Source organism: Chlamydotis macqueenii, chromosome 21 (assembly GCF_036417535.1).
Source record: "Chlamydotis macqueenii isolate bChlMac1 chromosome 21, bChlMac1.mat, whole genome shotgun sequence".
Taxonomy (NCBI): Eukaryota; Metazoa; Chordata; class Aves; order Otidiformes; family Otididae; genus Chlamydotis; species Chlamydotis macqueenii.
This window is the reverse complement of record NC_141576.1, coordinates 516,037-542,286: the sequence shown is the minus strand read 5'-3', so window position 1 is coordinate 542,286 and position 26,250 is coordinate 516,037. Positions and strand designations below refer to the sequence as shown.

Sequence of the window (26,250 nt, the reverse complement as noted above, 5' to 3'; positions counted from 1 at the left end):
TAACCTTGCAGCTATTGACGCTATCAACTGACTGTTAAAGGTATAATAACAGCTCTCAGATCGTGAGGAATGAAATCTTTGTATCAGATGTATTTTGAGGACCTCATGTTTCCCTGAAGAGCTTATAATCAGATGCAGACTTCAAGGCTAGAAAGGCTTATATACATAAAGAATCAGCATCTATTCATAATTTTAATACCAGTGAGATTTAGAAAATCTAGAGTAAACATCATCTTATTTTTAGTTGCTAAGCATCTTGGCGTGCAGATTGGCTATGATGTGACTTTGCCATTTATGACGTGTTGGAGTTGGAAAGGAGGAATGTAGAGGAGAAAAGATTGAGTAGCAAAGAGGTGGGGGAGATAAAACAGGAAATATAGTGCATGAGCATTAGGAAATTTCCCAATATTCCACGACTCTGCAGACAAGCCCATAAAATGTTAATTTAGTGAATAATTTCAATTAGTTGGCAGGAAAAAAACCTCCTATACCAGAAATCTATGGTAAAGTTTAATCTCTGTCTTACAGTGAGCAACTGAGTTGGAGCCAGTCTCGCAGAGATCTGATGATGATGATCCAAGAAATGAAAAGGTGTTTGCCTGAAGAGAAGAGGAGTTCGAGCAAGCCCAGTACCATCAGTGCTCTCAACTATGCCTTGCAGTGTGTCCAGCAGGTCCAAGGTATGTGTGGAAAAAAAATCTGGAAGTGTAGAAGCTATAGAACAGCTTGGTTTGAATAGACGTGTTTGGCAACAAACAACATTCAAACAAATGAAAGCATTCCAGTTATCCTGCAAGCAGTTGACTTTCTGAAGCACTGTGGATTGGGTTTTTTTTAATAATCGTGTTATCTTTTCTATTGAAATGCCCACCTACTGCTTTTCTTCAGAACCCTATAGCTAATAGGTACCTACTGATAACTGTCTGTGTGTAATAAAAAAGGGCATTCTCATCTCACTCTGAAGAATTATTGGATAGTCTGTGTTTTCCAGCAGAACTAAGTGCTAAAATGGTTCTTTTGCCATCATGTTCTGTCCTTTCTACTTCCTCATGCTTGTTTTCTGTAACATAAATAGGTCACTCCAGTAGTATAATCAGTATTCCTTTTTCCTTTGTCACTACACAGACCTTCCTCATCTCACCTTGGACTTCACCAAAAAGATGACAAAATACAAGGGCTGTAAGAAATACTTTCAAAATAACCTGCCCACTGACTTCCTTGTGTTTGTTTTGCTTTTCCTGTTTTTTTTTTTTTTTTTCAATTAGCAAACAATGACTTTTTCCAGGCTCTGAATGACCGAAGAGTGTTTCAGACAGATGTGGTGACATACAGCGTAGAAGAGCTGGTGGCAGTTGCATCTGAACACACTCCAAAAAACACTGTAAGGAATTCAGGCATACTCAAGGAGTTCATCACTTGCCATTTCACTCTCTATTTGGTCTCTTTACATCGTTGAGTGGAAATAGAATGTGTGTAATTAAAAAGCCTCTAAGTTTTAGCCTGATGGGCCTTAGTGTTTTTAAAGGTAGATCAAGACTACTTCTTATCTGTACACAACAGCAGTAAGTGAAGAAAAACCTTTTTTCTTTTCTTTTTTTTGTTTTTCCGAGAAGCAACAAACATCTATTTGAGAATTTATTTACAGGACAGTAATCTCTTGAGACTGACTTAAGTAGGATGTTTTCAAAGCTGATCAAGTCCATAGCTGTGAGGGACTTTGGTGTCTGTACTCCTGCGTTTAATTTTTTTTTTCTTGATTTGCAATATGCATCATGATTTCTGACTCTGCTTCAAAGAAAAGAGTGTTTCTTGAGATTCAGTACTGTTAGATGCCATATCAGAAATTTTGCAAATCCCTTCTACTTGAAAAGTTCTCAGAATGTTTTTCGTAGAATCAATCATAGAATGGTTTGGGTTGGAAGGGACCTTCAAAAGTCATCGAGTTCAACCCCCCTGCAAGTAGCGGGGACATCTCCAACCAGACCAGGTTGCTCAGAGCCCCATCCAACATGGCCTTGAATGTTTCCAGGAACGGGGCAATCTGTATGTGGGATTGTGGTGAATACTCGGAAATTTGGGGAGAAGTGTGTGGAATGATAACCAGTCATTCTGCACAATGGCAAGCATCACTGTGATCTGTTTCAGTTTTGATACTGCAGTCTTACTAGCATTTGTAGATCATGAGTAAGTTACTGTAGCGCTGGATGATTTTAGTTGCTCATGCACAACTTTAATTGGATGCTAATTTAAGAACACATTTTTGAACCTCTTTCTTAGGTTGTGGTGTGCGGTAGTTTTGAGATTGTTTGTCTGTTTGTTTTGGGATTGTTTTGGTTTTTTTGTCCTTACAATATTGCTACCATATGTTGGAGGAGGATTGCCATTAACAATATTTGCTTTTCAGGACACATTTGTGGCTGTGTTTTCTTTACTTTCTGGACGCATAGTGCATATTTCTGAGCAGGCAGCATCCATTCTAAACTGTAAGAAGAAAGTGTTGGACTCATCTCGGTTTGTGGAGCTGCTTGTCCCTCAGGATGTGAGTGTGTTCTACACACACACTGATCAGTCCCACTTGCCACTTTGGAACACGGAAAGTCAAACAGGTGGGGCTTGGCAATGCTCTTAAATGCTTTATGTGTCTTTCTGTGTTTGCAGAATGAGAATAGAATAGTTCTTAATTTTAAATGCTTGTGCTAACAATATGCATTGGCAACATTTGTTCCCTTTCCACTTTGAAAAGTCGAGTAGCTATGCAGCTAGTCCTAGGTAGTTTCCTAGAGGCTTAACTCTTACTTAGGGTAAGTGAAAGGCAGATCCTTCATTGTTTTGTGTACCATCTTACTCATTCCGAGTACTGCTGCTTTTTACAAAGAAACTAAAAGTCTAATTTTGAGTTTAAAGTTGTTTAATCTACATCTTATGGTTGCTTAGGAGCTTTGTCTTTATGATTTGTTTGCAGCCTGCTGTGAACATAGCTCACTGAGCCCAAGTTTTAAGCTGACTTGCTATTTAGTGCTGGATGTGCCTAAATGGTGACTTTTGAGTCCTGTGTTATTTGTGAGCAAGTCAAGTGTAGCTCACATGCCTAGGCCATGTCTTTTGCACACCTATCCGTGGGGCTGTTCTAACATCAGAGCTGGGAAGTCCACAATCGTTGCTACCAAAGAATGTGAGACATCAGAGGCTGCTAACAGGGATTCCAGAACTTGGAAGCCAGTCGTATGCCTGCCCAGCAGAGCAGTGCCCCCACTATGGAGTTGTTATTTTCTTGCTTGGAGCTGTTACTGAATTTTCCTCTCTCCATAACTCTTGACTGTATATAGATTTTGCTACATGGCTCATAAAGCCAGGGATTTTTACCTTTCCTTTCCATAGTGATGCAGTGGGGAAGGGTGTTTTTTAGATCATATGTATTTCCTCTGTATTTAGTTCCAGGTCAGCCACTTCTCCAAGAGTGAGTGGGCTGGAGAAGAGAGATCACGTTTGAAGTGGGAGCAGACTGTTGAACAGCTAATTCAGTAGCTAATAAAGAGCAGATTCTGAGACTTTGGTCTTGCTCACGAAGACTGGAGAATGCAGAGTTTACAATAGTTCTGATAGATGTGACCTTTTTAAGGATATTAACTGATACTTTTGATATATGTTCTTCTTACCAGCTTCTCTGTATGAATACGCCCAGGTGAAATCCTTTTTCTGCAGGATCAGGCAAGTACATTTACTACAGTTTTATGTTTGTGAAGACTGGGCAAAGGGTACACTACTGGGCAGAAACAGTGTTCTGTTGTTACAACTGACCACTGTGAGCTAGTGGAACTCCGTTACAAAATTGGCTTATTTTGTTTAATATTGGCATCCAGCAGGATATTTTGAATATGTTTCCCATAGTGATGCTTAAACTGGCATGAGGATAGAAGGAAAACTGTTCATACATGTTTCTTTTGGACCTATAGTTTCCTTCAGTACTGTTGTGCAGGAGAAGAATTCTCTTGTGAGAAATTACTGCTCCCCCTTTTACAGTTTGAGAGTGGAGGGAAAGGGTATTTTGCTTAAGATTGCTTGAGAGTTTGTGATGGAGGCAGTAACAGAAACTCAGTCATCTGGGTTCCAGTATGAGGCTTGAATCATGAAATACTACTTGCTGTCACTATGGATGCAGTTTGTTGCTTTGTGCCTGGCTAATCTTAGTGCTTAGAGAAGAAAAAAAAAAAGAGATTGGCCTGTAATGTTTAGTTTAGTTCTTTTCCAGACTCGAGTGGTCTCTTGATTTCAGTAAGAACTGTTTGCTTCTGAGCAGATATAATACTTTCAATCGATTGTTGATTCGCTCATCTGCATTTCAGAAACCTGAGCTCTAAAATCACCTTTGTCCCTTGAATTGTGTAAGGGCACTTGGAATAAATACAGCAGGACAGATATAAAATTTAAGAAGTTGGGGGAACTGTTTGTAGGATACATTAACATTTTGCAATAGTTTTTCTTCAGATTTTCATACGACATCTCTCCTTCATTTATGTAACAGATCCTTTTGATTATGTGGGCCTCGTAAGTAAAGTATTTTTTCATAAGCACACACTAGGCTTTTAAGTATGAAAATCATTTTTTGTGGGTTGAACTTCTGCTATATCCAATTTCCATTTGTAACTTTCTTTTCCAAAAGGGGGAGCTGTCAGTAGTAGTTTTAATGACACTAACTTCTCTTTAGAAACGTTTTACAAAACCAAGTGTGGAATAAGAGAGCAACTTTTAGTGTAAGTGATAATGTCCAAAAAGTTATCTCAATTCTTTCTGTCAGAGCTGCGCGAAGATACTGCAATTACAACAGGTGCATTTGCAATAGAAACAGGCAATTGCTAATGCAGTTGTTATGAAGTCCTGGTTAAGATCTCATCTAGAATGTTGTGTGCTGCTACTGCTGACACATGTTCTAGGAAAAATTCTCCTGGGAGGAGAACAAAGAATATCAGCTGTTTGTGAACCAAGGCTGGAGGAGTCTAACTTATGTAGGTCAGTGAAGTAAAACTTGAGAGAGACAGATTTTTTTTTTTTTTCCTAAAAATGGTACAGAATAAACAACAAACAGAAAAATAAGTGTTTAACTTGAAGGAGAGAACAAGACCAAGTGAGTGGTTCTCATGAATACCTTTGGGCTGAGAATTAGAAAGTAGTCTTTAACTGTTAGAGTAATGACATTTCTAGCACAGCCTCTGAATGCAAGTATTGGAAACTAAACACCTACTTGGTTTTAAGGGGAGCAAGATCAGCGTTGATGAATGTGTTGGTCTTGGATCGCAAGTGAGTGTGTTTAGGACCTTGGAGATTCTGATTATCTGGGTTTCTGTGCTCAGCATAGCTTCTCTGTGCAGGGCTCTCAGCCCTGGTGTAAAGCATCTGAATCTTGAAACCAAGGCATTAATCCCTTTTACTTTTCCTCAGGAGTGGTAAAGACGAAGAACAAGAAACACGTTGTTACCCCTTCCGAATCACCCCGTACTTGGTCCATGTGTGTACTTCTGTCCACGTGGATGCAGAATCCTGCTGCTTAGCTTTGGCTGAGAAAATTCACTCTGGATATGAAGGCAAGTCAGGAGACTCCAGTGAAAAAAACAAGCCAATAGGAAAATGCAGTGTATGAAAGTCTGCTTCCTTTATTTAGAACTTGAGCTTGGATAGTCTCACCCATGTAACTTCCAGTTTGTGTATATGTGCATGCATGCGAATCCAGAGCATCTGTGCCTTCTTTGCAAGGCCGTGAAGCATGTGACATCATCTCACTATTTTTATTTTTGAGAGAAGTCTGTAGCACCTAAAAATTTGTAATGTTTCTATTAGTTACTGGTCAGAAAGCAGAGAGCAATTAGAAAGTGCAGGTGCCAATAACTATCATGAGCAAAAGTAAAGGTTAGGTTTTCTATCTTAGTGCATATTTTGATTCAGTCAATATTTGTTTTTCTATTAGCTCCTCGAATTCCTATGGATAAAAGAATATTCACCACCACTCACACCCCTGGATGTGTTTTTCTTGAGATAGATGACAGGTGAGACTTGAATCTTAAGACCTGTGAGCTATGTATGGAGGCATAGCAAAACATCCTTTGATGATGCAGCTGGAGACCCAAATAAAGTAGTTGAACTGTGTATTTGGCAATAGTTAACTAAACAAAGTAGTTATGTGTTGGTCTGCTCATGGAGAAACGTCTAGAACTCCATGGACATTATTGACTTAAAATGTGAATTAAACAGAAGTAAAGTCCATTTTTGTTATCCAGGGCACTGGGGACCTATGGTAACACAGACACTGGAAAACCCACATAATGCAAAGCTCTGGATCCCAGAGTGGAGATACAGCTATACTGAGCTGGCCAGACTAAAGCAGTTTCCTGCAAAGCCACAAGAGTATTTTTGGAATACATGTTGCAGCATCCGTGTCAGATAACTTACTGATGTGTTGGTTGTGACCTGTTTCTTCAAACCCCTTTTTCTTCTTTTTTTCCTTTGCACATAGACAAGCACAAAACTGCCTGCAAATGTGAGAATCTGTTAGATCTCCAGGCACATAAATATTTGTTATTGATATTTACATGTCTGCATTGCACTGGTGGATTATTAGATGGGCTGAAAAGTGTTCTGTACCCTTAGTTGGTGCCATTGTAGATAGTGCGCGGGGACCTCACTGAGAAGTAAAGAGTGAGGAAGGTAAACACGCAAAACTCTGTTATAATCAGTGACGTGTTCGGGTTTCAGAGCAGTGCCTTTGTTGGGTTACTTACCTCAAGATTTAATTGGAACATCTATGCTGATGTATTTGCACCCAGAAGATCGTCCTTTGATGATTGCTATTCACCGGAAAAGTAAGTACTATTACTTCGAGAGGAATTTCTGTTGGTTTTAACATTCTTTCATTATCATATTGCTTGACATGTGACTCATCTGCAGTGTAGACAAAAATAAATGAACTAATTAATTGAAGCAACCAGTCTGAGATCAAAGCAAATTCAAACCCGAAGTTTTAAAAGACCCCAGTCATTAGTGTTTGTGCTTGCACTACTGTGTCGTGATGTAAACTAAACTTTGTTTCTTGATTGTTTTGATTTTTTTTTTTTTTTTCAGTCCTGAAATTTGCTGGCCAACCCCCTTTTGAACATTTGCCTATTAGATTTTGTACTCAAAATGGGGATTATGTCATACTGGATACCAGCTGGTCCAGTTTTGTGAATCCTTGGAGCAGAAAAGTAGTGTTCATCATTGGCCGACACAAAGTCCGGACGTAAGTCAATTGTAGAATTGACGTATTGAAGTGCTTTTCACTGAATACTCTGCAAAAGAAAGCAGTCTCAATACTGAACTAGAGACGTAATGTTGCTCCTGCGGTCTGTGACGACTACCTAGTATCTGTCTTGCAGCCTGTTCCTTCAGAACAGCATTAATCTTGTTTATTAAGTATGAAGATAAGTAAATTACTTGGAAGTGAAAGGCAAAGCCAACTTTTTTTAGCATGTGTTTTTGCACATGGTTGATGTTCAAATACAATGACGATGGACACATCTAAATCAAAATACCAGTTTTAGACAAGCCAAGTAAAAGCTAAAAAGCAACGTAAAAAGTAGATCACTTCAACAAATAATTAGTTGACATCTGTTCATTATTGGCTCACAAAAAGAAAAAAAAAAAAAAATTAATTGGCAAACGTAGCCAAGCTCACCTTCTGGCTTGTTTCCTTCTGGAACGTTCACTTGATACAGAACCTAAACATTTACCAAGGTCATATCTTCTAAAAATGCAATTAGTGTTGAATGTGCAAGTTAATTTTTCAGACGTTTCTCCTTAGTTTCCAAGAGATTTGGATATATGACTGTCTGCCTTCCTCTTACCTGGTTTCTTTTCTAGGAAATGGCTTTTTTGGATGGCCTTTTGACTTTTCAAAGTGATCTTTTATTCAAGATTTTGTAGGGTGTGAATTTGTCTTCTGAGTGAAGGAGGCAGAGGAGTAGATGCCTGTCAACCTTAACTTATGTCACTGTACTGGATCACTGACTTCCCTAGGGCTTCACATGAAGGACTGTTCTCATAGCACTGCCCCACTACCCTAGAAGAGCTGCTAGTGGAACATATGACATCCCTTTGTCTTGATTCAGCAAAGCAGTCGAAATAAAATCATGATAATAAAAAAAAAGAATCAGTTCTAACTCTGTTTATAGGTACCTTTTCTTAAGCAAATTAAAATTAATAGTGAAATTTCATTGGTTCTCTCCAGAAGCCCTCTGAATGAAGATGTCTTTGCTGCAGGAAGTAAAGAAATGAGCAGTGTTCAGAAAGAGATAAGAGAATTGCAAGGACAAATTTACAAGCTGCTTCTGCAGGTAAAGAAGATGAAAGAATTTCAAAACACTTGCTGGCCTTCTGAATGAAAGGCTGAAAAAACTTGGGTCTGTGTAGCAGATGCTTTGGGGATGGTCTTTTAAAAGGTGTGAAAGGAAAGTTTGGAATGGAGACCGGCTTGTATGACAGGATTAAAAATACAGCTATGGGTACCCCACCTGATCAGAAGAAAATATTTTGTTTAACGTATTTGTCAAGTCTTTATGTTGAGAGATAAATCTGCATCCCGAAACAGCTTTAAGCATGGTAGAGAATTTTTCCCAAGCAAGTGGTAGAGCCCAGAGCAATACTGACTTTTCACTTAATTTTCTTAGAGGTTCTGTGTTGCAGAGTATTACTGTTCCCTTCTTTCTGTTCTCTAGGAGGATGATTTCTTTTAATTACTATTTTTTTCCTGTCATACAGCCAGTTCACAGCAATGTTTCCAGTGGTTATGGAAGCCTTGGAAGCAATGGCTCTTATGAGCACTATATCAGCATAGCATCTTCAAGTGACTCCAATGGGAATTGTGCAGAGGAAATACAGGAACCAGTAAGTCTATAAATGTGTCACTGCCTGCAGAGTAGTAAAAATACCATTTTAAAACTGAAAATTTTTACTGTGTACTTATGCACTACTCATCATGAATTTTATGGAAGTGGGAAGATACAACTGTGTTCAAGGTAAGTGTATTTAAATTGGTCAGTTATAGAATGCTGCCTTTTGTTTTTTGCTCTTAATTTTGCGGACTAAAATGAGCAGATAACAACTACAGTAGTTCAGTAAAGTAAATTGAAGACCTGCTTAACATCAGCCCTCTCAAAGAACCAGGAGACTCAGAGAAAAAAAAGTGGAAGTGCAACCAGAAAGAGGATTGATACATATGGAGGCATTTCTGTTTGCTTGGGGTTTTCTGTTTTGTTTTGAAAAGGGCACTAGAGGTACAGTTTAGACTGCTGTAGAAGTGAGTGGAAACAGTGCTATCCTAAAACAAGCATTGCAATTACCTAATTTCCTTGTGAGGCTCCTGGGTAAGTCATCAGCTTATTCCCACTCTCAAGGCTTGTACTTTATTTTAATGTATTAAAACATTCAAATGCTGAGGCTGTTTGAGCTTTATCTTAGTTAATTTAATTAAATGAACCATGATAATTAGATTAATCAAATTTACAAATACCAATAGATACCAGGCTTAGGGTGACAGTCTACTGCCTTTCAGTTTGGAGAGTACAAAAACCTCAGCCAATCTTAATGGTCTCCTGTGACCTCTTTTTATTCATTTTATTCTAACTTCGTATTTTCACCTGTCTCAAGATGACATTGCAACAGGTTTGTGCAGATGTCAACCGAATAAAGAATGTGGGCCAGCAGCTGTATATTGCATCAAGGAGCAAGCCACAGAATGGAAATGAACAGGCTGAGAGCTCAGAAATGCTAGGAGGTAAGTTAATGTAACTGTGATCCTTAAGGTAACATGAACTCCTGTAGGTCTGTAGCTGTGAGTTTGGCTAGCTGGTGTTATGCTGAAGACCTTAAGATAGCATTTTAGCATGGCATAAATGTGGGAAGCGTTTTGGTTTGGTGGTTTCTGGTGTTGGGGTTTTTTTTTGTAACCAATCAAAAATCAAAACCTGCCCCCAAAAAACTTTTTTTTTTATTTTAACATTTTTTAGTGAAAATACAGACTTGTTTGTAACCAAGTATAAGTCTACTATGGAAGCTTCTCTTAGTCACTTTATGTGGACTCTCAGAAACAATCCATAGGTTGGAAAACACTGCCCCACTTCCCACTGAAGTAGTGGTTTAGTTATTGAGTGCTTGATGTTATGCTAATGCACATTATTTGCAATTGGTACCTTGCACAAATACATGGAGAAAACTGGATGCTTCCTCAGATATCATAGGAGTCTGTATTAAAACACTTTGCACTGTGATACGCTCTATGGAAGTGGAAGTTGTAATTTAGTCCTAGTCTTGTTGATAAGAGGACTGCACTGTGAATGTTGACGCTACCCTGACCAGCGTATCTATGCTACAAAAAGATGTAAATTACTGTTAAATAACAGGTTGGATTCTGTGATGTATAAATTGAGAGAAAAGTAGTATTAATAGCAGCTTTGTTTACAATTTGAATACAATATTTTTTTCAGTGCTGTTTTCTTTGTGTTTACCAGTTGTTCTGAGTAGAAGTTTAAGGTGTTGTGTGGGATTTTTTTCTTTTTAGGCATTCTTTCCGCTTCTCCATCCCCTGCCTTGAGATCTGTGAATTGAGATGAAAATGCAGAATAACTCAGAATTGTGCTGTCATAGGCCATATATCCCTGTGTAATATATATGGATCCCAGTATACAGATGTGTGTCTGTGTCTTGGTAGGGGTAGCGTTTAGATGTCTTTGAGGATTTCTTCTTTTCTAGGGAAGAGGCACACTGCTTCCTGTTTTCTTCAGACATTGAGAAGCGATAGCACAGATTCAAAGAAGACTCCGCATGTTCCTTCCTATCAGCAGATCAATTGTGTTGATAGTATCATCAGGTAATAAACTATGAAGCGATTTTAGTGATATAAGTTTAATTGGTGGAAGGTAAATATCTGAGCAGTTTGCATTGGTCTAAACTGTCTGGGTTTTGAGTTGTGAGATAAATTTGGGATTGCTTGTAAAGTTTTCTGCCTTTCTGGGCAGTCCATCCCAATGCTTGGTCAATCTCAGTTATGCAGTAATGAAGAATTTAGGGCCTAAGATTCTGTTTGCAACTGTTGATGTTTTTCTACTGCTAGTTTCACCATTGGTGCAATAGGAGCTTTAAGAGAATTTAGATGGGTCAACGAAACGTCAGTATTTGTGAAACATTGGTATTTTTTAGCGCAATGGATAACATAGTCTTTTTTTTTTTCTTTCTTTCTTTCTTTCTTTTTTTTTAAGAGTAATTGCTAGATTTTATTTGAAATATTCCTTGGAAAGCAGATATGTCTTCAGAGCTTCCTGCAGTGAATTTAAAATACTAGTTAACAGCCCCTGGATCTTCAGTTTGGATTGTTCAAATGTTTGTCTTTCCATATGGAGCCAAAACACAAAATAGGCAGAGCTTCCTGTGATATGCTTTTATTTCAGATATCTAGAGAGCTGCAGTATTCCAGCAATGAAAAGGAAATTTAAATCTTCTGTAAATACATCATCATCATCTTCAGAAGATGACAAGCAAAGTCAGCAGGAGGTCAAGGCATTGGAAGGTAACACAAAATATACTGACAGTCATAATAGAACTGCAACAACAGATTTATTTTTAATATGCCTCGGTTGTACATTCCAAGGTTTACGTCCGCTGTTTAAATTGTTATCACACTAACAGCACAAGTATTTTGGTTATGTGGTGAATATTTGCTTACCTTGTCTAGATCTCACAAGTAAGCATAAGCTACAATATTAAGTCTTTGAACAGAATTGAAACAGCCATCAAAAGAACTATTGTTTATTGTTGCTAAATGAACTTGCTGTTGCTCACTCATTTTGTGCCATGTTTAGTATGTCCTAATATTGCACTGGCATATGAATGTTACGTTTATTTGTATATAAGACTGTATTATTTAATAGTCGGCATAGTTACTAGTTGTTTCTGAACCAGTCAGACTGATGAATGGGAGCATAGTGCTTGGAATGAAATTCCCTGTAGAAACTTCGTAATTTACCCATAGATACTGCTATGCTTTCAGCTATTAATTCCCAAACTCCTGTATCTGCTGATCCAGAAGAGACACTGAAAGACTACGCAACTGCAGGCATGGTGGGAGCTCCTTTGGCAGACCTGACCCCGTCCAACAAGGCTCCAAGCGTGTTGTCTGTCACCAGCCAGTGCAGTTACAGCAGCACTATAGTGCATGTCCCACACCCTGAATCAGGTACTGTTTGCACTCAGAAAACACTGACTTGACTCACTGATGTTTAGATTTACGCAGTGTTTCTGAAGTACACCATGAGAAAGTTTTGTCCATTTCAGACACATTCTCATGAATATGAACTCTGAAATACAATTAACTACTACTTCTCAGGACACTGCGAAAAAAACTTGAGCCTGGAAATTTCTACAGTATTTTAATAACACCTGGTTTTAACAGAGTGCACTATTTCCTTTGGCCTTTAACTTCATCACATATATCTCAAACATAACGATGTACCTTTGGGCATCGAGGATCAAAATAAAAATGACTAATGGGCCAGTGTTAATTCATTTTAATGCAGAAAGAAGCATAAAATTGAGTATTTAACTACTGTTATACTAAAAAAATATGAAGAAAGAAGTGCCTCTGTAACTTCAAGGTGAATTTTGAGTTCTCCAGACCATGCAAAGTAATCTGCTCAGTTGATGTTACTGTGACTATATTTGAGTGTAAAGGGTGCTTTCTCCCACCACCTCTGCAGCCTGTATCTGCTCGGTAGCTCAGATGAGGTGGTTTGCTGGGTAACCCTCTGGGTTGTGCGAATTCACACCAGAAGGCCAGAGCAAAGAGTGATTTATTTTCTTCCCTCTTCAAAGAAGTGACTACAATGGAGGATACTACTGTTGGAAGTGAACAAATTGAACTGCCTCCTGTGAATGCTCAGAGTCTCACTATGGTGCCTGAGGACTTAAAGCCAGTTGGGCTCACAAAAGAGACGCTGTCAGTGCATACGCAAAAGGAGGAGCAGAACTACGTTGACAAGTTCCGCCAGAGGATCTTGCTTTCTCCATTTAGGACTTACCTTCAACAGGGGAGCAGAAGTAACAACGGACATTCCTGTGGCCAAGGTAGGCAGCAGCTTTGAGAAATAAAGACTTAGCAGATGACTTGCAAAGACAAACCTAGCAGTGGAGTCTGGTTCTCCTTTGTATGATTTAGTGAGTATCTTACTATGGCTGCAAACAGAATACTTCCTTTGAACTGCCAAGGCTTGACAACAGCATTGCCCACACAGAAGGTCTGCTTCACCTTAGATTTTGCTGATTTAGACTTTTCACAAAGGAGATAATTATTGCAATAAACCCTGCAAATCCCAAGTAATATATTGCCTCCCCTTGAAGGAGTGTAAAAGATCTAATTGCGAGATAAGGCAAAATGATCAACAAGAAAATTGATTACCTGAAGGAAAATATTGTAGATATGTCAGCAAATCCATCACTGTAGTATATGGAAGAGTTACCCAGAGGAAAGTCAGCTCTCCAAATAAGCCGTCCTCAATTATCTGGATGGTTTTTATCTTTTTTTCCCCTTTTTCTTTGTTTCTTTCTTTTTTTCTTTCCATAGGTCTGCCATTTTAGTGAATGTGTCTGTTTTTCTTCCTCCTTAGGAGATTCCCCTTCAAAGCAGATGAGCCCATCTAGCTATAAAAAAGGCAAACATGGAAAACTCAAGCGCCAGAGACCTCCGAGACAGTCCTCAGATAGCCACGCTTCTAGTAAAAATAGAAATAGTCTTCCATGTGAGAAGAGAACAATTCAGAAACAGTCATTCTCTCCCTCAGAAGTGTCTTATCTGAGCTCCTCCAGTATGAATGTCCTTCCTCCCATGGGATTTCCTGTGTATTCAGATCCATTATCTAGTTTTCCAGCCTTTTCTGTAGGAGAGGGGCTTGCACTTCACTCATTAAAACCTGAGTCCATATCATCGTCACAACTGTGCTGTGAAGCACAGTCATGCCCAGCAGTTTATCTGCCAAACATAGGCACGTTTATGGCTGTATTTTTTCAAAGTTTCCCCATGTATGCTCAGATACCTCAATATGTCTTTCTTCCCAGCCCTCAGTATGTTTATCCCCCTCCTTCATATCCATGCACTACGCTACCTCCAGCCCCGACTCCTTCTACTCTGTCACCAATAGCACCGCACGCTGCGGATCGGTCCTTTCCAGCCTCTCCTGCCACATCCATGGAGGACCAGCAAGAGAGCCAGCGCGACCAGGCTCTACTGCTGAGTAGCTCACGGAGCAGCTCCCCACTTCAGCTGAATTTGCTTCAAGAAGAGCTGCCAAAACCTATGGAGCTTTCGATTAGTATTGATGTTAAAGCACATGCAGAAGCTAAATGTGTAAGTCACGTGAATTTTTAATGTAGAGGAGAAACTCTGACTTTCACGGTGTTTGGTCGCCAAAACCAGTGGTGATGATCTGTGTTTCTGGGTCACCAGGTTTTATTAGCTGCTTTTTCCCGTGGCTGTGCTATGTAGACTGCAGGGCACAAATAGCACAGGAGGCGGAGAAAGCTGTTTGTACTTGCGCCTGTGGGAACTTGTAACAGTACAGTATTGGCACTTAGCAAATGACAGAAACGTGAGATCTTTTGGTGTAGGCTGCCACAAGCCGCTGTTGCTCAGCATTTTGGTAGCAGCCTTTTCAATTAAATTGTGAGCAGAAATTTTGGGTTTGGGGCTTTTATGCATGTGGGACTTGGTTAGTGCTGCGCAATTCGCATCCTTTTTCATCCAGTCCCACAGTCTCTGTGGAGAACCAAAACAGGGAAGATATGCTTCTAATTACTCCCTCTGTCTCCCAGGGATGCAGCTAATGAACGAAGAACAGGGATCCGTGTGGGTCGGTTTCCATACATGGGCATAGAAAAGGCCTCTCCAACTTCCGCGGTAAACTCAGAGGCAGGAATCTGAGCTCTGCAGGCAAGGAAAAAAATGTTGGCTCCTGAATCCAGATTGGGCTGGAAAGGCTGGATCAGCTGAAACTGCAGGGTAGGGTCCTGAAAGGGGAGACGGTGTACCTGTAGCTGCTGAAGTGGTGAGCTTCACATGGTGAATCAGGGGAAGACTGTCATTTTCCCTGTAGTGCACCTTTGCTTGATGTGTGTGGCTGCTTCATGCCATCTAATAGGATGTGAAGGGGTCTGACTCCTGCTCTCTTGTCAGCAGAAAATACTAACTTAATGCAACAGTACAGTATCTTGACCCAGTGGGCTAGAATCTACAGCCGAAACTAGAGTCCAGATGCCTGTTGATTTTGCCCATGAAGAGTTGTTAGGAATCCTGAGTTCTAGACCACCATTCATTTTCAGAGCTAGAAACTCCTATTAAATTGATAGGAAAACTAAGTCAACACGTGACAAATTCAGTAAATGCATGAACTTCCTTTTTCAAACTTAAGTGTAACTTCCACGGATGTGTTTGTTTTGATTTTTGTCTCCAGGACAATGATGCAGAAGACAGTGGTAACAGTGCTAGCCATTGTGCTTCTAGTGAATTTACCGACGACTCACAGTCGGGTACATGTTCAGCAGCATCAGGCAGAGGGTCAGCTTTATATGGTTCTTTAGGCTCTGGCTCCAACGAGACTTCTGGTTGTGGCACAGGTAGGGAAGTTCAAGGTTTGGATGCTTGGTGCCAGATGGCTTGCTAATGTTGGTAATTCATAACAAGATACTGTAATGGGAGTGGGAAATGCCAGTAAGAGGATCGGTAGTCTTTACTTTTCATCAGCTTTTAGTCTTTGAAGACAAGTTATTTCAGTCACTGTAGCTGGAAATGGGAATCTAAGAAGCTATTCCTTTAACCTGTAAGTCACTCTTTCATTTTACTCATTATCGCTTTTCTCTGCGTTAGATGCTGGCTTATATCTTATTTGAGTAAAGGTAAATCTACCTAGAGCAGGACCTAATGAAACAGAAGCAGAGAAGCTGAGCCAGTTAATTTTGAGAAGAGTAAATAGAGCTTTGGAGTTCTTGAATAACTTAATAAAATGCACTTTACCTTTGACTTCTCCGTAGCTAGTAATCACTTGCTAGAGCAATCATCTGGGAGTACCTGTGTTCATATTACAGAACTAGCTTGTAAAAATACACTGGTGTTCTTTTACTTTTTGTGTTGAATTACTAGGATTTCTCAGGCATCTGCATTCATTTTTTCATGGTAATTCTTGGCAGGTAGTGGGAAAAGCAGCAAGTATTTTGCCAGTAATGATTCTTCTGAAGCTTCCAAAGAAGAAAAGAATCAAGAAGCAGAAGAAAAAGGGACAGCTTATAAATCCAAACATGAATCAGCCTGGGTGATGATGGATCACACACCTGAGCGAGTTCTAATGACTTACCAAATGCCAAACAGGTTAGGAAACATCAACAATTTCTGACATGTACTTCGGAATTGTGTATAGAACTGTGGAATTAAAAATGAAACAGTGCACATACCAATGAAACTCCAGGAAAGTGTATTAATTTACTGTTTGTGCCTTTTTACTGGTTATTGCCTTTTGTCTATTTTTTTCCCCAACTGCCCCATCAGTTAAAATATGGTAGCATGTAACCTTTTTGCTGAAGCATTAAAGGGATTGGTTATCATCCTGTACTCTGAATGCATGAAAGGGTGATTTGCAAGTTGCTTGCAATTAGCTTATATATAATTTGTAATGAGATTCCACATTAAAAAAAAACAAAACAAACCACAAAACAAAAAAAAAAACCCCACTAAAAAAAAACCCCAACAAAAACAACGCATCACCCCAACAGTTAGACCAGTGTTGAATGAAGCCTTACCAAGCAAATAAGATATAACAAATGACTGATGCTCTCTAGACTTCAGCCATTGTCCTAGAGAAGAGGCTCTGCTAATGTGATTATAATCAGTGCCTGCCTTGCTTCATTTAGTACAGCTGTGTTCACAGATGTCTGTTATCTGCAGAATTAAAGAGCAAGTTTTAAAGGAGGATCTGGAGAAGCTGACAGTCATGCAAAAGCAGCAGCCTTGGTTTACAGATGGGCAAAAGAAGGAGCTTGCAGAGGTGCATACGTGGATCCGGACCCAGACTATCCCCCTGCAAATCAGCACTCAGGTAAGGAGTTGTGAAAGGAATCGGCAGCTTATTCATGCCTTGGCTACCCAAAGGCAGTGCCATTTCTACCCAATGTGATCTTATAGTGCTGGAGTCACTGGTGGCTATTACTTGTAAATATAAGAAGGAAATGAGCTGGAGTACGCTAGCCAGATGAGAAATGCTGAAGTACAGGTCTTTCCATTGTATTTTTTGGCAAGAAGTGCAAAGTCTATGTAGGAACCACCTGTAGCAAAGTTGTTTCAGTCACACTGTTGGATGAGTGGGAATAGTGTCACGCTTTCGCCTAAGAGTCAGTATCTAGTGATGTTTTTTTCTGTTGGTGTTAGGTCTTTTGATCTTTTAGTTACAAAGTTGATTGTTGCTATGATTGGATAGCATGTAATACTGGAATGTTAGTGAAAATTAGGGCAAGCGTGTTCAGCAAGCTGAAAAATGCTCATAATCACAGAGGAGGTTCAGGCATATCATGAGAAACACAAAAATAGCTGGCTTTTTGTAGGTGGATTTATTCTTTAAGAATTTTGGTATCTTATGCCTGATTGTTTTATCTGGTATAACTCTTGAGCATTCTTATAATCTACTTCTGATTTGTATTAGTATGTGTTAGAAAGTGTCCTAATCAGTTTAAAATGCTCTCAGGTGCTATGGAAGCAAAGAAGAAAAGAGCAAGGCAGAACTAGTCCCGCAAAGATCTAGAGCTCCCAATTATGAGTTGTACAGAAAATTTCAAGGGATGGTGGGCTTCATTAATGTACTCATGCAGCAGAAAAATCTAATGTCTGTAATAGCACTGCATGCTGTCTCTGCTAGGATTTTCAAATGTGGCATTCTGAGCTGTGGTATTTACTCTTAGAGAAGAAAAGTTGAGGAATCTATGTCCTTGACTCTAGAACAAGACCAGAAAATTAGTCTTAGTTTTTCTGTTACCTTGTTGATAAAAATCTTCTGTGCCCTACTGGGGTTTAGGACCACGTGTTTGATTCGGATAGCAAAATGGTGTCCAGTGGTCTTGCAGAAAATTCTGTTGAATGTTTACATCTCAAATGTTATGAGATGTGTTGATATGTAAACACAAAGATTTTATATGCGAGAAGCTGAAACTGTTCCTAAACAGTAGGTCATGTTTCCAATGTAGATGGTAATTTTGTGAATGCAGTTGGGCTTGTGACAGTAGAAAGAAATGTAGGATTTCTGTTTTAATACTTTATTTCAATATTGTACCATTTCTCAAGAATAAGAAAAATCGGGTATGTCAATACATTCAGATGTTTCAGCCTTTTTTTGTTGGTCAGTATTGTTGCTGTTCAGTCTGAGGTCCAAATCCTTAATGAGCAGCTTGCTTATAAAGCCGAAAGACAAGGTTTTCAAATTCAAGGAGGTCACATGCCTTTTTATCTCAAAGCTAAAACTATGTTCTGCTAACCAAACAATTAATTTCAAAGACAAGATAAGTTGGAGGTGCAAGTATCTGATTCTGAAAATAAGACATCTGTATAATGTCTGCTTTTAGAGAGATTTCAGCCCATTGAAGAGAGGTTTCAAGAGACTGCAACATATGCTATCAGGACTTGACTCTGAAATGTGTGCATAAAAAGGAGAATTAAAATTACTATGTTCTTGTTCCTTTTTAAAGGGCTGTGTTACATGTGACACCCGGGAAGCGAGCTGTGAGGCTGCAATGGCTAATGACAATATGGAAAATAAGGGAAAATTGCCTCCACTCTTGCAACACTGAAGACATCAGCACTTGTGTCAGTAAAACTGCTTGGTGTAATTCCCATTCTCTTTTCCTCTGGCTTTGCTACATATTAGCGGTGAATCTGTCTGGCTATCTCTTCCCAACATGAGCAGTCACACATGTGAAACTAAATCTTCCTCCGTCTCCTCTCCACTCCTGGTATGACTTTGGAGACAATCTTTCGCTTGGGAGGCTGTTTCCCTTCCTGACCTCACGGACTTGACACAGAATGGGTCATGTTTCTAACTCTGGTTGCTCAATGATGAGCAAAATACAAAGGTTTTTTTGGTTTGGAGGTTGATTGGTTTGTTTGAACTTGGCAAGTAAGAGTCTGAAAAGATGCAGTGGTTAAGAACCTACAGTGATGAACCTAACAGATGAGAGCATGTTTACTCTCCAAGTAAGGAAGATGTGTTGAAACCAGTATTGAAACAAAGCTGCAACAGAGTGCTCTCAATTTTTGTTTGCTCAATATTTAAAAGTCTAAATTGAAGATCCTAGTACTCTGAGGCTCTAAAATCACTGTAGCTGGTTAAGAATCCAATAGGCTGAGAAGCTGAAAACTGGCCAAGTTATTCTGCATCAAAATGCCTTTCACCAGCTTGTGCCCATCAAAAAAAATAAACTGAAGTGAAAAGAAGCAAAGGTATTCCTTTTTTTTTTTTTTTTTTTTTTTTTTTTGTGATGAGTGTTTTGGAACGAAGTTATCTTATAGCTTTTGCTTTTTAAGCTGTGTTTCTCAAAATAGATCTTGAAAATTAATTGAAGGTAACTGGTTTGCAAATCTGCTAGAGATTAAATGATAAATAGCAATAAAAAAAAAAAAAGTAACAATTCAGTAGATGTTTCCTTATACCGGATCTGTTTTTTAATAAGACGCATGGAAAACCTTCTCTATCAAGGTACTATAACCTAGTTATCAATTCAAGTAGCTATGTGCAATCTTTTATCTTGCATTGCTAGTGCTCTGGAAGGTGGATTTGTATCTTAAATTTTTGTTGTTGTATTAGAGTAGTTAGATGAGTTGAAGCCAGACACAGTGAATCAGAAATTTTAAGCTGTCTCCTTGTTTTGTTTTTGTTCTGGTGATGCAAAAGCAAACAAACAAAAAAAAAGAGATTGAACTTAATCTCTTCTCTTGAAAAGTCACAGGTTGTGGAGCCAAATTTGAACATCAAACCACATATTCATTCTTTCTTATCACTGTTGACTTCCTATACAAGTTTTAAGCTCTTTATAATGGAATCTCTGGCTGTTGAAATCCATGGACGAAAAATGAGTTTGTGCATAGTGCGAGTTTGTTGTTCAGAAAGTGGTAACCGCTTTCTATCTCACTCATGTTAATACTTCTAGCTTAAAGCTGAATGTTTCCAAGTGCTCTTCAAACAGGACATGCTTCACTAAAACTTATAAAATTTTGTGTGATTTCTCCTTTATTTATCCAAAGCTGGATGTAATCATATTTTCCTCATGGTGTTTTTAATCACCTTAGTCCTCTCAACTAAGAGTTTTAGAATGTAACATGTTATTCACTCTCTTATTCTGTGTAACTCTTACTTTTCTGCTCTGTGAAGGTTTTTCATTTTCTCAGTTTCATTTACTAGTAAGCTTCAAGTTGTTAAGTTGAAAATACTGGGATCTGCAGATCATTGAAGGAAAACTATCTAAAGGTGTCTGTTACTTTTAAAAATCAATTCAGTGACAATCTTTGTAATTAAAGCTTATTTAAAGGAAAGTTATTTTTACAAAATTTTAAGTTTTCAAGGCTAATTTGACTTGGGCAGTGTTCCTTTGATTTTTTTTTTTTTTTTTTTTACAGTATACTTGCCTGCTCCATTTATAGCTATTGCTGTCTATGCTTTCTTAAGCTGCATTTCTTTTTGTCTTTCATTTTTTTCAGCTTGAACTTTTCTTGTGTTTTAAATCAGCAGAGGTCCACACATGCTCAGTACTTTTTGTGTTCGAACTTCAAATGTTTCTTAAAATAAGAGACGTCAATAGGTGTTTTGATATAGCAAGTAATGTACTCAAGCAGGAAAATGTGGGCAATACCTTATACCTTTCCTAGTCTTTTTCCAGCACTTTACAAATACAGTATTCTACTTTATAAGCGCATTGCCTAAAATATTTACTCTAAAACATGTAATAAGATGCTTTGTGTATAGGTTCTTTTCTTAACTGTGAAGCTTCTTAACTAACTGTCAAATCAGACTAGTGCACTAGAATCCATTCTCGTTAGTTGTGCTTAAATTAAAATGACTGTTTTAATGTATTTTGAGACTTAGTGAAATAGATTAATTTGAATACTCCAGGTAAGGACGGCTGTCTCCTTCAAAACAGTATAAAAATATAAGCCCGAAGAAAGGTCTAGATAATGAACTCTTCTGCTGTACGTTATTTCCACTGTTTATTTCATGAGTATGAAAATGAGATGGTTTGTAATGTCTTAGCAGGCGTATGTGTCAGCCGTTTTATGAAACAGTGGGACTTAGTTGAGGAGAATGGTAATAACGTACCTAACACTTGAATAATGCTTTTCATCCGTAGGTCTGGAAACATGTCAAAAAGATGACTGTCATTATCCCAGTTGTATAAAACGCAGTGACACAAAGGACTTGCACAGATGCATACCCCCAGTTCATACCAAATCCAGGAGTGTAATCTGGGGATCTTCACTCACTTTATCCTGTGCTGTCTTTGCTACAAGTGGTCAAGATTCTGACCTGTACATAGAAACTTGATCATATTAAATGTTTCTTGTTTGGAGATGTCAACCATTCTTGTACCACCTACTACTATGAATTTGTGCCCAGTAGAATCATAAAGCAACAGAAATCCTACAGTTTTTGTAGTGCTGTGAGCACTGTACCCTCTGACCATATATAATGAAGGTGCCTGTGCCTAGGAGTTTCAATTCAAAATTTGTAATCCTGGCTGAATCTCAGGTGCAAGATTCCTTGTCTGGGGCTGCACTAGTGTCCTGGGTTGCAGAAAAAAATATGGTGTGAGAGAAGAACGTAAGGAGAATGAAGAGGTGAGTTAGTGCCCTGTGCAATGACAAAACTAAATTATTTGCCCAAAAATGCAAATGGTCTTGGCTGCAAAACCAGGTTTAGGACAAAAAAAAACCAGTTTCCCAAGCTACTCTTTACGCTGCTATAACCACATAATCTGGCAATCAAATGCCTTATCAAGCCTTTTGGTAAGGACGTCATTTCCCTAAATTTTCAGGAACTAGTAGTTTTTACTTCAGCTGATAGTGATCTTTCAGTCTTTGTAGTTTTCTGGAGTAGTTGAAGTCAGATCCAGTTCTGATCTGAAAGACTAATAGAGTAAATACTGCAGCCAGATTTCTATGTGCTATTTTGTTTATGTGGCTTTGTTTTGCCTGGCGTAATTAAAATGTTGCAGACAGTTTAGAGCTGCTTGGAAGGTCACTTTTTTTGGTGATCAAAGGGAAAACGTGCAAGTACAGCAGTGATGAGTTACTACCCCCTGTGGGGGTGTCAGCAGTTTGGAAACCCTTGGTGGATTTCACTGGCAAATTTTTCTGTTGTATTCATAAATATAGAATTATGTTTTTAAAAGATGAGTTGATGTGCAAATATTTTCATGGCATTGCTATGAACAGGAGGGACCCTATTTTTACAGTGTGTGATAAATACTTGCTGAATGAGTAATGTATTGGTAAGTTTATCTTCCAGCTGAATCGAGTTTTAAATCACAATTGAATGAATTTTTACATCAGTTGATAGGAATATTTTATTGAAATAATATTCAACTGAGGTTGAATTTACAGTTCTAATTTTAACTGTACACTTCAAAGGAGCTTCTGTTTTTATAAATAAAACTGAAAAATACACTGCAAAGAACTGTTTCAAGTGTGTGTTTACTATTGTTGTTGTTAATTTGTAGAAAATAGACTTTCAAGAAAACATTCATTACATCTTTCTGATTGTACCTCGGTGTTGATGTTGTGGGTACAGTAAAAACGGTCATATAGTGGCCATTCATCCTGGTTTGTGGGGAGTTTTATGGGTGTTTTTTTAAATCTTGCTTCAGGATGTGTTCTTCCTAATTGCATCTCAGAAGAAGGGCAAGTATCTTTTGAATGTAAAGGATTATATTTGGATGTGTAAGCTGTTGGGGTTTGGCATGCAGGGTTTAAAGCTTCTGCCTGTGTTGATTTTGTTGGAAAAGGGAGCATTTTGGCCCCACCATGCTAAAATTTGTGTTCTAGAGGAAGTACAAAGAAGCAATTCATAGGTTTAATTCACGGGCATGTTTCATAGAGCAACAAAGTTCTTAACTAACTGCAGAGGAACAATTTGCTCATCTTTTTCTGCTTTAAAGGACTTTAGAGAGAAGTGTGGTTGACAGTTCTTAAAGAAGTCTGCAGGAGGAAGGCAAGGTCACTTCAGGGAGTACAAGGTACAGAAAAAAAAGATTTTACTAAAATTAGAAAATAAAGAAATCATCTTAGATAAGTATGTAACTGAAGGTGCTTCTGGCAAGGTAAGAGATGCAGTTCCTTGAAATGCAGGCATCTCAAAGGTAACACTGGATATATTTTTGGTGATGGTTTATTAATTTTTAAAAGGGTGATTTGATCATTCTAAACATAGTTACAAATGTAAGCCAAATTATCTACGTGGTTTTGGTCCAAAAATTATGAGGAGAAGTGAACAAGCTTGTGAAATGACAAAGTTCAAGGTGGTGCTGTGTTTTCATTCAGAGATCTAGGCAATGTCAGTCCAGCTAAGTTACTGGTTTGTCAATAGCAGTCATCCTCCTGTCGGCTGAAGTTCTTACTGACAGTTAAAAACCTGTAAGTTTCATCTCTGTGTGGATGTCAAAGGTGAGCTGAATGATGTACTTCCGTATTTTCGGCAGATGGTGAGAGAGAAGTATTGGAGCTGTGATGCTTACTCACCCTAATCTCAAAAGTAATGGGACCGTAGGTTTTCTGTAGTAGGCTTTCTCCATAGTTGTGTTAACTTTCAGGATATAAATTACATACTGCTACTGTGCTGCTTGGACAAGCATCTGCCTGCTTGGCTCCTGTTTGACGCTGCAGTTTGCTGCCTGGAACAGTTGCAGGCAGGCTCAGGCTGGCCTAGACGCGGCTCCTGTGCTACATTTCCCCAGCTGCTCCGAGAACTCTGCCCTGTCCGGTGGACAGATGATCAGCCTGGCCTCCAGAGCTCTTCCTACAACCTCTTGTAAAAGTTTTCTGTGACAGCTTCAGCCTTCTTGTCTCTGGCCTGCAGAAAAGAGGAAAAGCTCTGAGCTGAAAGCTGTCAGGAGCTATAGTTTATAGCAGGATGGGGGAGAAGTGGAGTTCGCTCTTCTGTCACGGACTGGCTGGGCTCTCTGTCTTTGGGCTCTGGAACTGACTATCTGGCACCTGCCATGAACCTTTCCTTCAGGAAGGAGGCAGTTGGGTGTGCAGCAGGGTCTTGAATGGTTGTCTTTTTGAGAATTACCAGTCACGTCCAAAGATACAGTCTGAACTCCTTCCTGCCAGAGGCAAGGACTGTGAATGATTAGAAGTTTCAAACTCTGCTGAAATTCCCCCCAGCTCCCGCTGCTGTGCTCTGTCCTAGCTTAAACACAGTAAGTTGTTTGAGTCTTGCTTTTTATAGATGCCATAATTGCTGGCAAGTACTTTTGCAGTATTTAAGGTTGAAATAGTTTGAGGGTTTATAGCTGAATTGCCTCCTCTTGACTCCATCCTCATCACCTGACAGCTCTCTTCATTCCTTTATTCTTTTATGTAGATATCTAGTGAACTTTTTCATACTTGTGATTTTTTTATTATTATTATTGTTAATTGTGGTTTTGTTCATTTTGCTTTGTTTGCAATTTTTGAAGTGAAATTGAATGTAATTTTTTTTCCCCCAGGCTCCACACCTTTCCCTTCTATGAAGTAGATCTGTCTTGGATGGTTATTCATTTAGATAAATTTGAAGTCTTTTCTTACAAGTTTTTATTGATTGATGAGGTGGCAGGAAAGGAGTAATTTCCAGACAGGCACTGACTTGTTCCATTGTGTAAGAGAAGGATGAATGTTCAGATTTCAAATAGCTGCACAGTGCATGCAGCTGCTCTGCATTTGTAAGGACATTTTTCTTTGTAGCTGGCCTCATATGTCTTACAATTTATGTGAAATGAACAAGCTGTATCAATCCTGTAGGCCTTGTTTAAACAGCACAGTCAGCGATTTATGATGTATATTATTGAGATCATTGTAGCATGTGTATCACTATTAGGTGAAGTTTACTTCAAGCTTTCTGTGAGCCTTGATTAGCCCAATATTTATGCAAAGTATGTATTGAAAAAGGTAGAGCTGCACAGCTCAGACCATGCATGTTATCAAGATTGCTATCCCCCAGAGACAATTCCTGACTCTAGCTCTATGCATTGCAGATACTGTCAGGAAGTACCTGGGATTGAGAAAGTATGCTGGTACTCTGCATACAAAGGAGTCAGGCTAGAACCCTTTTGCAGCCACTTTTTTGTCTTCTCCGTAATGTACTTTAGATGCCAAGTACAACAACATTATAAGAACCATGCGGTGGCTCAGGGGAAGAAATCTCAATGCCCTTGAGTGCCCAAGCAGGAGGTGCCTTGCCCTAGTAATGCTTGTGATCTATGTCCATGTATTTGTGTGTGTCGTAGAGTCTTTTGGGTCATGTCATCCCTGTCTGCCTCCACTGACTTCAGTCTGAATGTAAAGCCTTGACCTTGACAACCATTATGTTTGCCTTCCATGCTGTGCTTGATGATAATCAGACACGCTTCGAAAAGCCTGTGCTATGCACAGGCAACCCTGTGGTCGTGGGCAGCTGGGGACTAGGCAAGGGGCTGTGAAGAAATAGATTTGTAGGTTTTTACAAGTGACCAAGAGAAAGAGTTATCTCTCTTCAGTGGTAGTGGGAATGGATGCTTGATCCTGACGTGCTTTTTTGTGTGTACGTGGTGCCTTGGCGATGGCAGGAGGGGACTAGGCACTGTTAAGCTGCCATCCCTCACTGGCTCAGCATGATCAGGGAATGCAGCAATGATCCTTTCTTCCTGGCACCCAAATCTACATCAAGTGACCAAAGGACACAGGAGAAAGTCCCCTTGCCTCTGGACTTAAGATGCAGCTGAGGCATCGCTCTTCTGGAAGGTTTCACAGGACCCCATGGGGGTCTTGCTTCCCCTGCCTGAGTTCTCTTCATTTTGCATGTTACTCTCTTTGTCCCACTACTTCCTTCCTGTTGTGCTAAACTCTAAGAAAATACTAGACTGCTCACAGCATAATTGCAAAACATCAAGAATTTATTAATTTCCAGGTAGCATAGAGTCTAA

At 39.1% G+C, this 26,250-nt stretch overlaps 1 protein-coding gene across 8 annotated transcripts in view; it reads left to right on the top strand.

Annotated features, from left to right (window-relative positions):
• The window catches only part of PER3 (period circadian regulator 3), a 44,517-nt gene that overhangs the window by 1,395 nt on the left and 16,872 nt on the right, over nucleotides 1-26,250 (top strand). The window contains exons 2-22 of one of the 8 annotated variants that reach the window (XR_015260824.1): nucleotides 529-680; nucleotides 1,266-1,381; nucleotides 2,405-2,606; nucleotides 3,660-3,708; nucleotides 5,437-5,579; nucleotides 5,960-6,038; nucleotides 6,745-6,851; nucleotides 7,111-7,267; nucleotides 8,255-8,360; nucleotides 8,785-8,910; nucleotides 9,673-9,799; nucleotides 10,774-10,891; nucleotides 11,469-11,587; nucleotides 12,068-12,253; nucleotides 12,889-13,140; nucleotides 13,680-14,416; nucleotides 15,519-15,681; nucleotides 16,252-16,429; nucleotides 17,003-17,153; nucleotides 18,790-19,540; nucleotides 21,442-22,766. Coding sequence is in view for 5 of the 8 variants with exons in the window: in XM_086764411.1 (XP_086620537.1) it covers nucleotides 529-680; nucleotides 1,266-1,381; nucleotides 2,405-2,606; nucleotides 3,660-3,708; nucleotides 5,437-5,579; nucleotides 5,960-6,038; nucleotides 6,745-6,851; nucleotides 7,111-7,267; nucleotides 8,255-8,360; nucleotides 8,785-8,910; nucleotides 9,673-9,799; nucleotides 10,774-10,891; nucleotides 11,469-11,587; nucleotides 12,068-12,253; nucleotides 12,889-13,140; nucleotides 13,680-14,416; nucleotides 15,519-15,681; nucleotides 16,252-16,429; nucleotides 17,003-17,153; nucleotides 18,790-18,891 (3,370 nt within the window). In the remaining 3 variants the exon portion in view is untranslated. Of the gene's footprint in view, nucleotides 1-528; nucleotides 681-1,265; nucleotides 1,382-2,404; nucleotides 2,607-3,659; nucleotides 3,709-5,436; nucleotides 5,580-5,959; nucleotides 6,039-6,744; nucleotides 6,852-7,110; nucleotides 7,268-8,254; nucleotides 8,361-8,784; nucleotides 8,911-9,672; nucleotides 9,800-10,773; nucleotides 10,892-11,468; nucleotides 11,588-12,067; nucleotides 12,254-12,888; nucleotides 13,141-13,679; nucleotides 14,417-14,880; nucleotides 15,067-15,518; nucleotides 15,682-16,251; nucleotides 16,430-17,002; nucleotides 17,154-18,789; nucleotides 19,541-21,441; nucleotides 22,767-26,250 lie in introns of those variants that run through there. The other 7 variants (XM_086764411.1, XM_086764412.1, XM_086764413.1 and 4 more) reach the window with 7 other exon arrangements.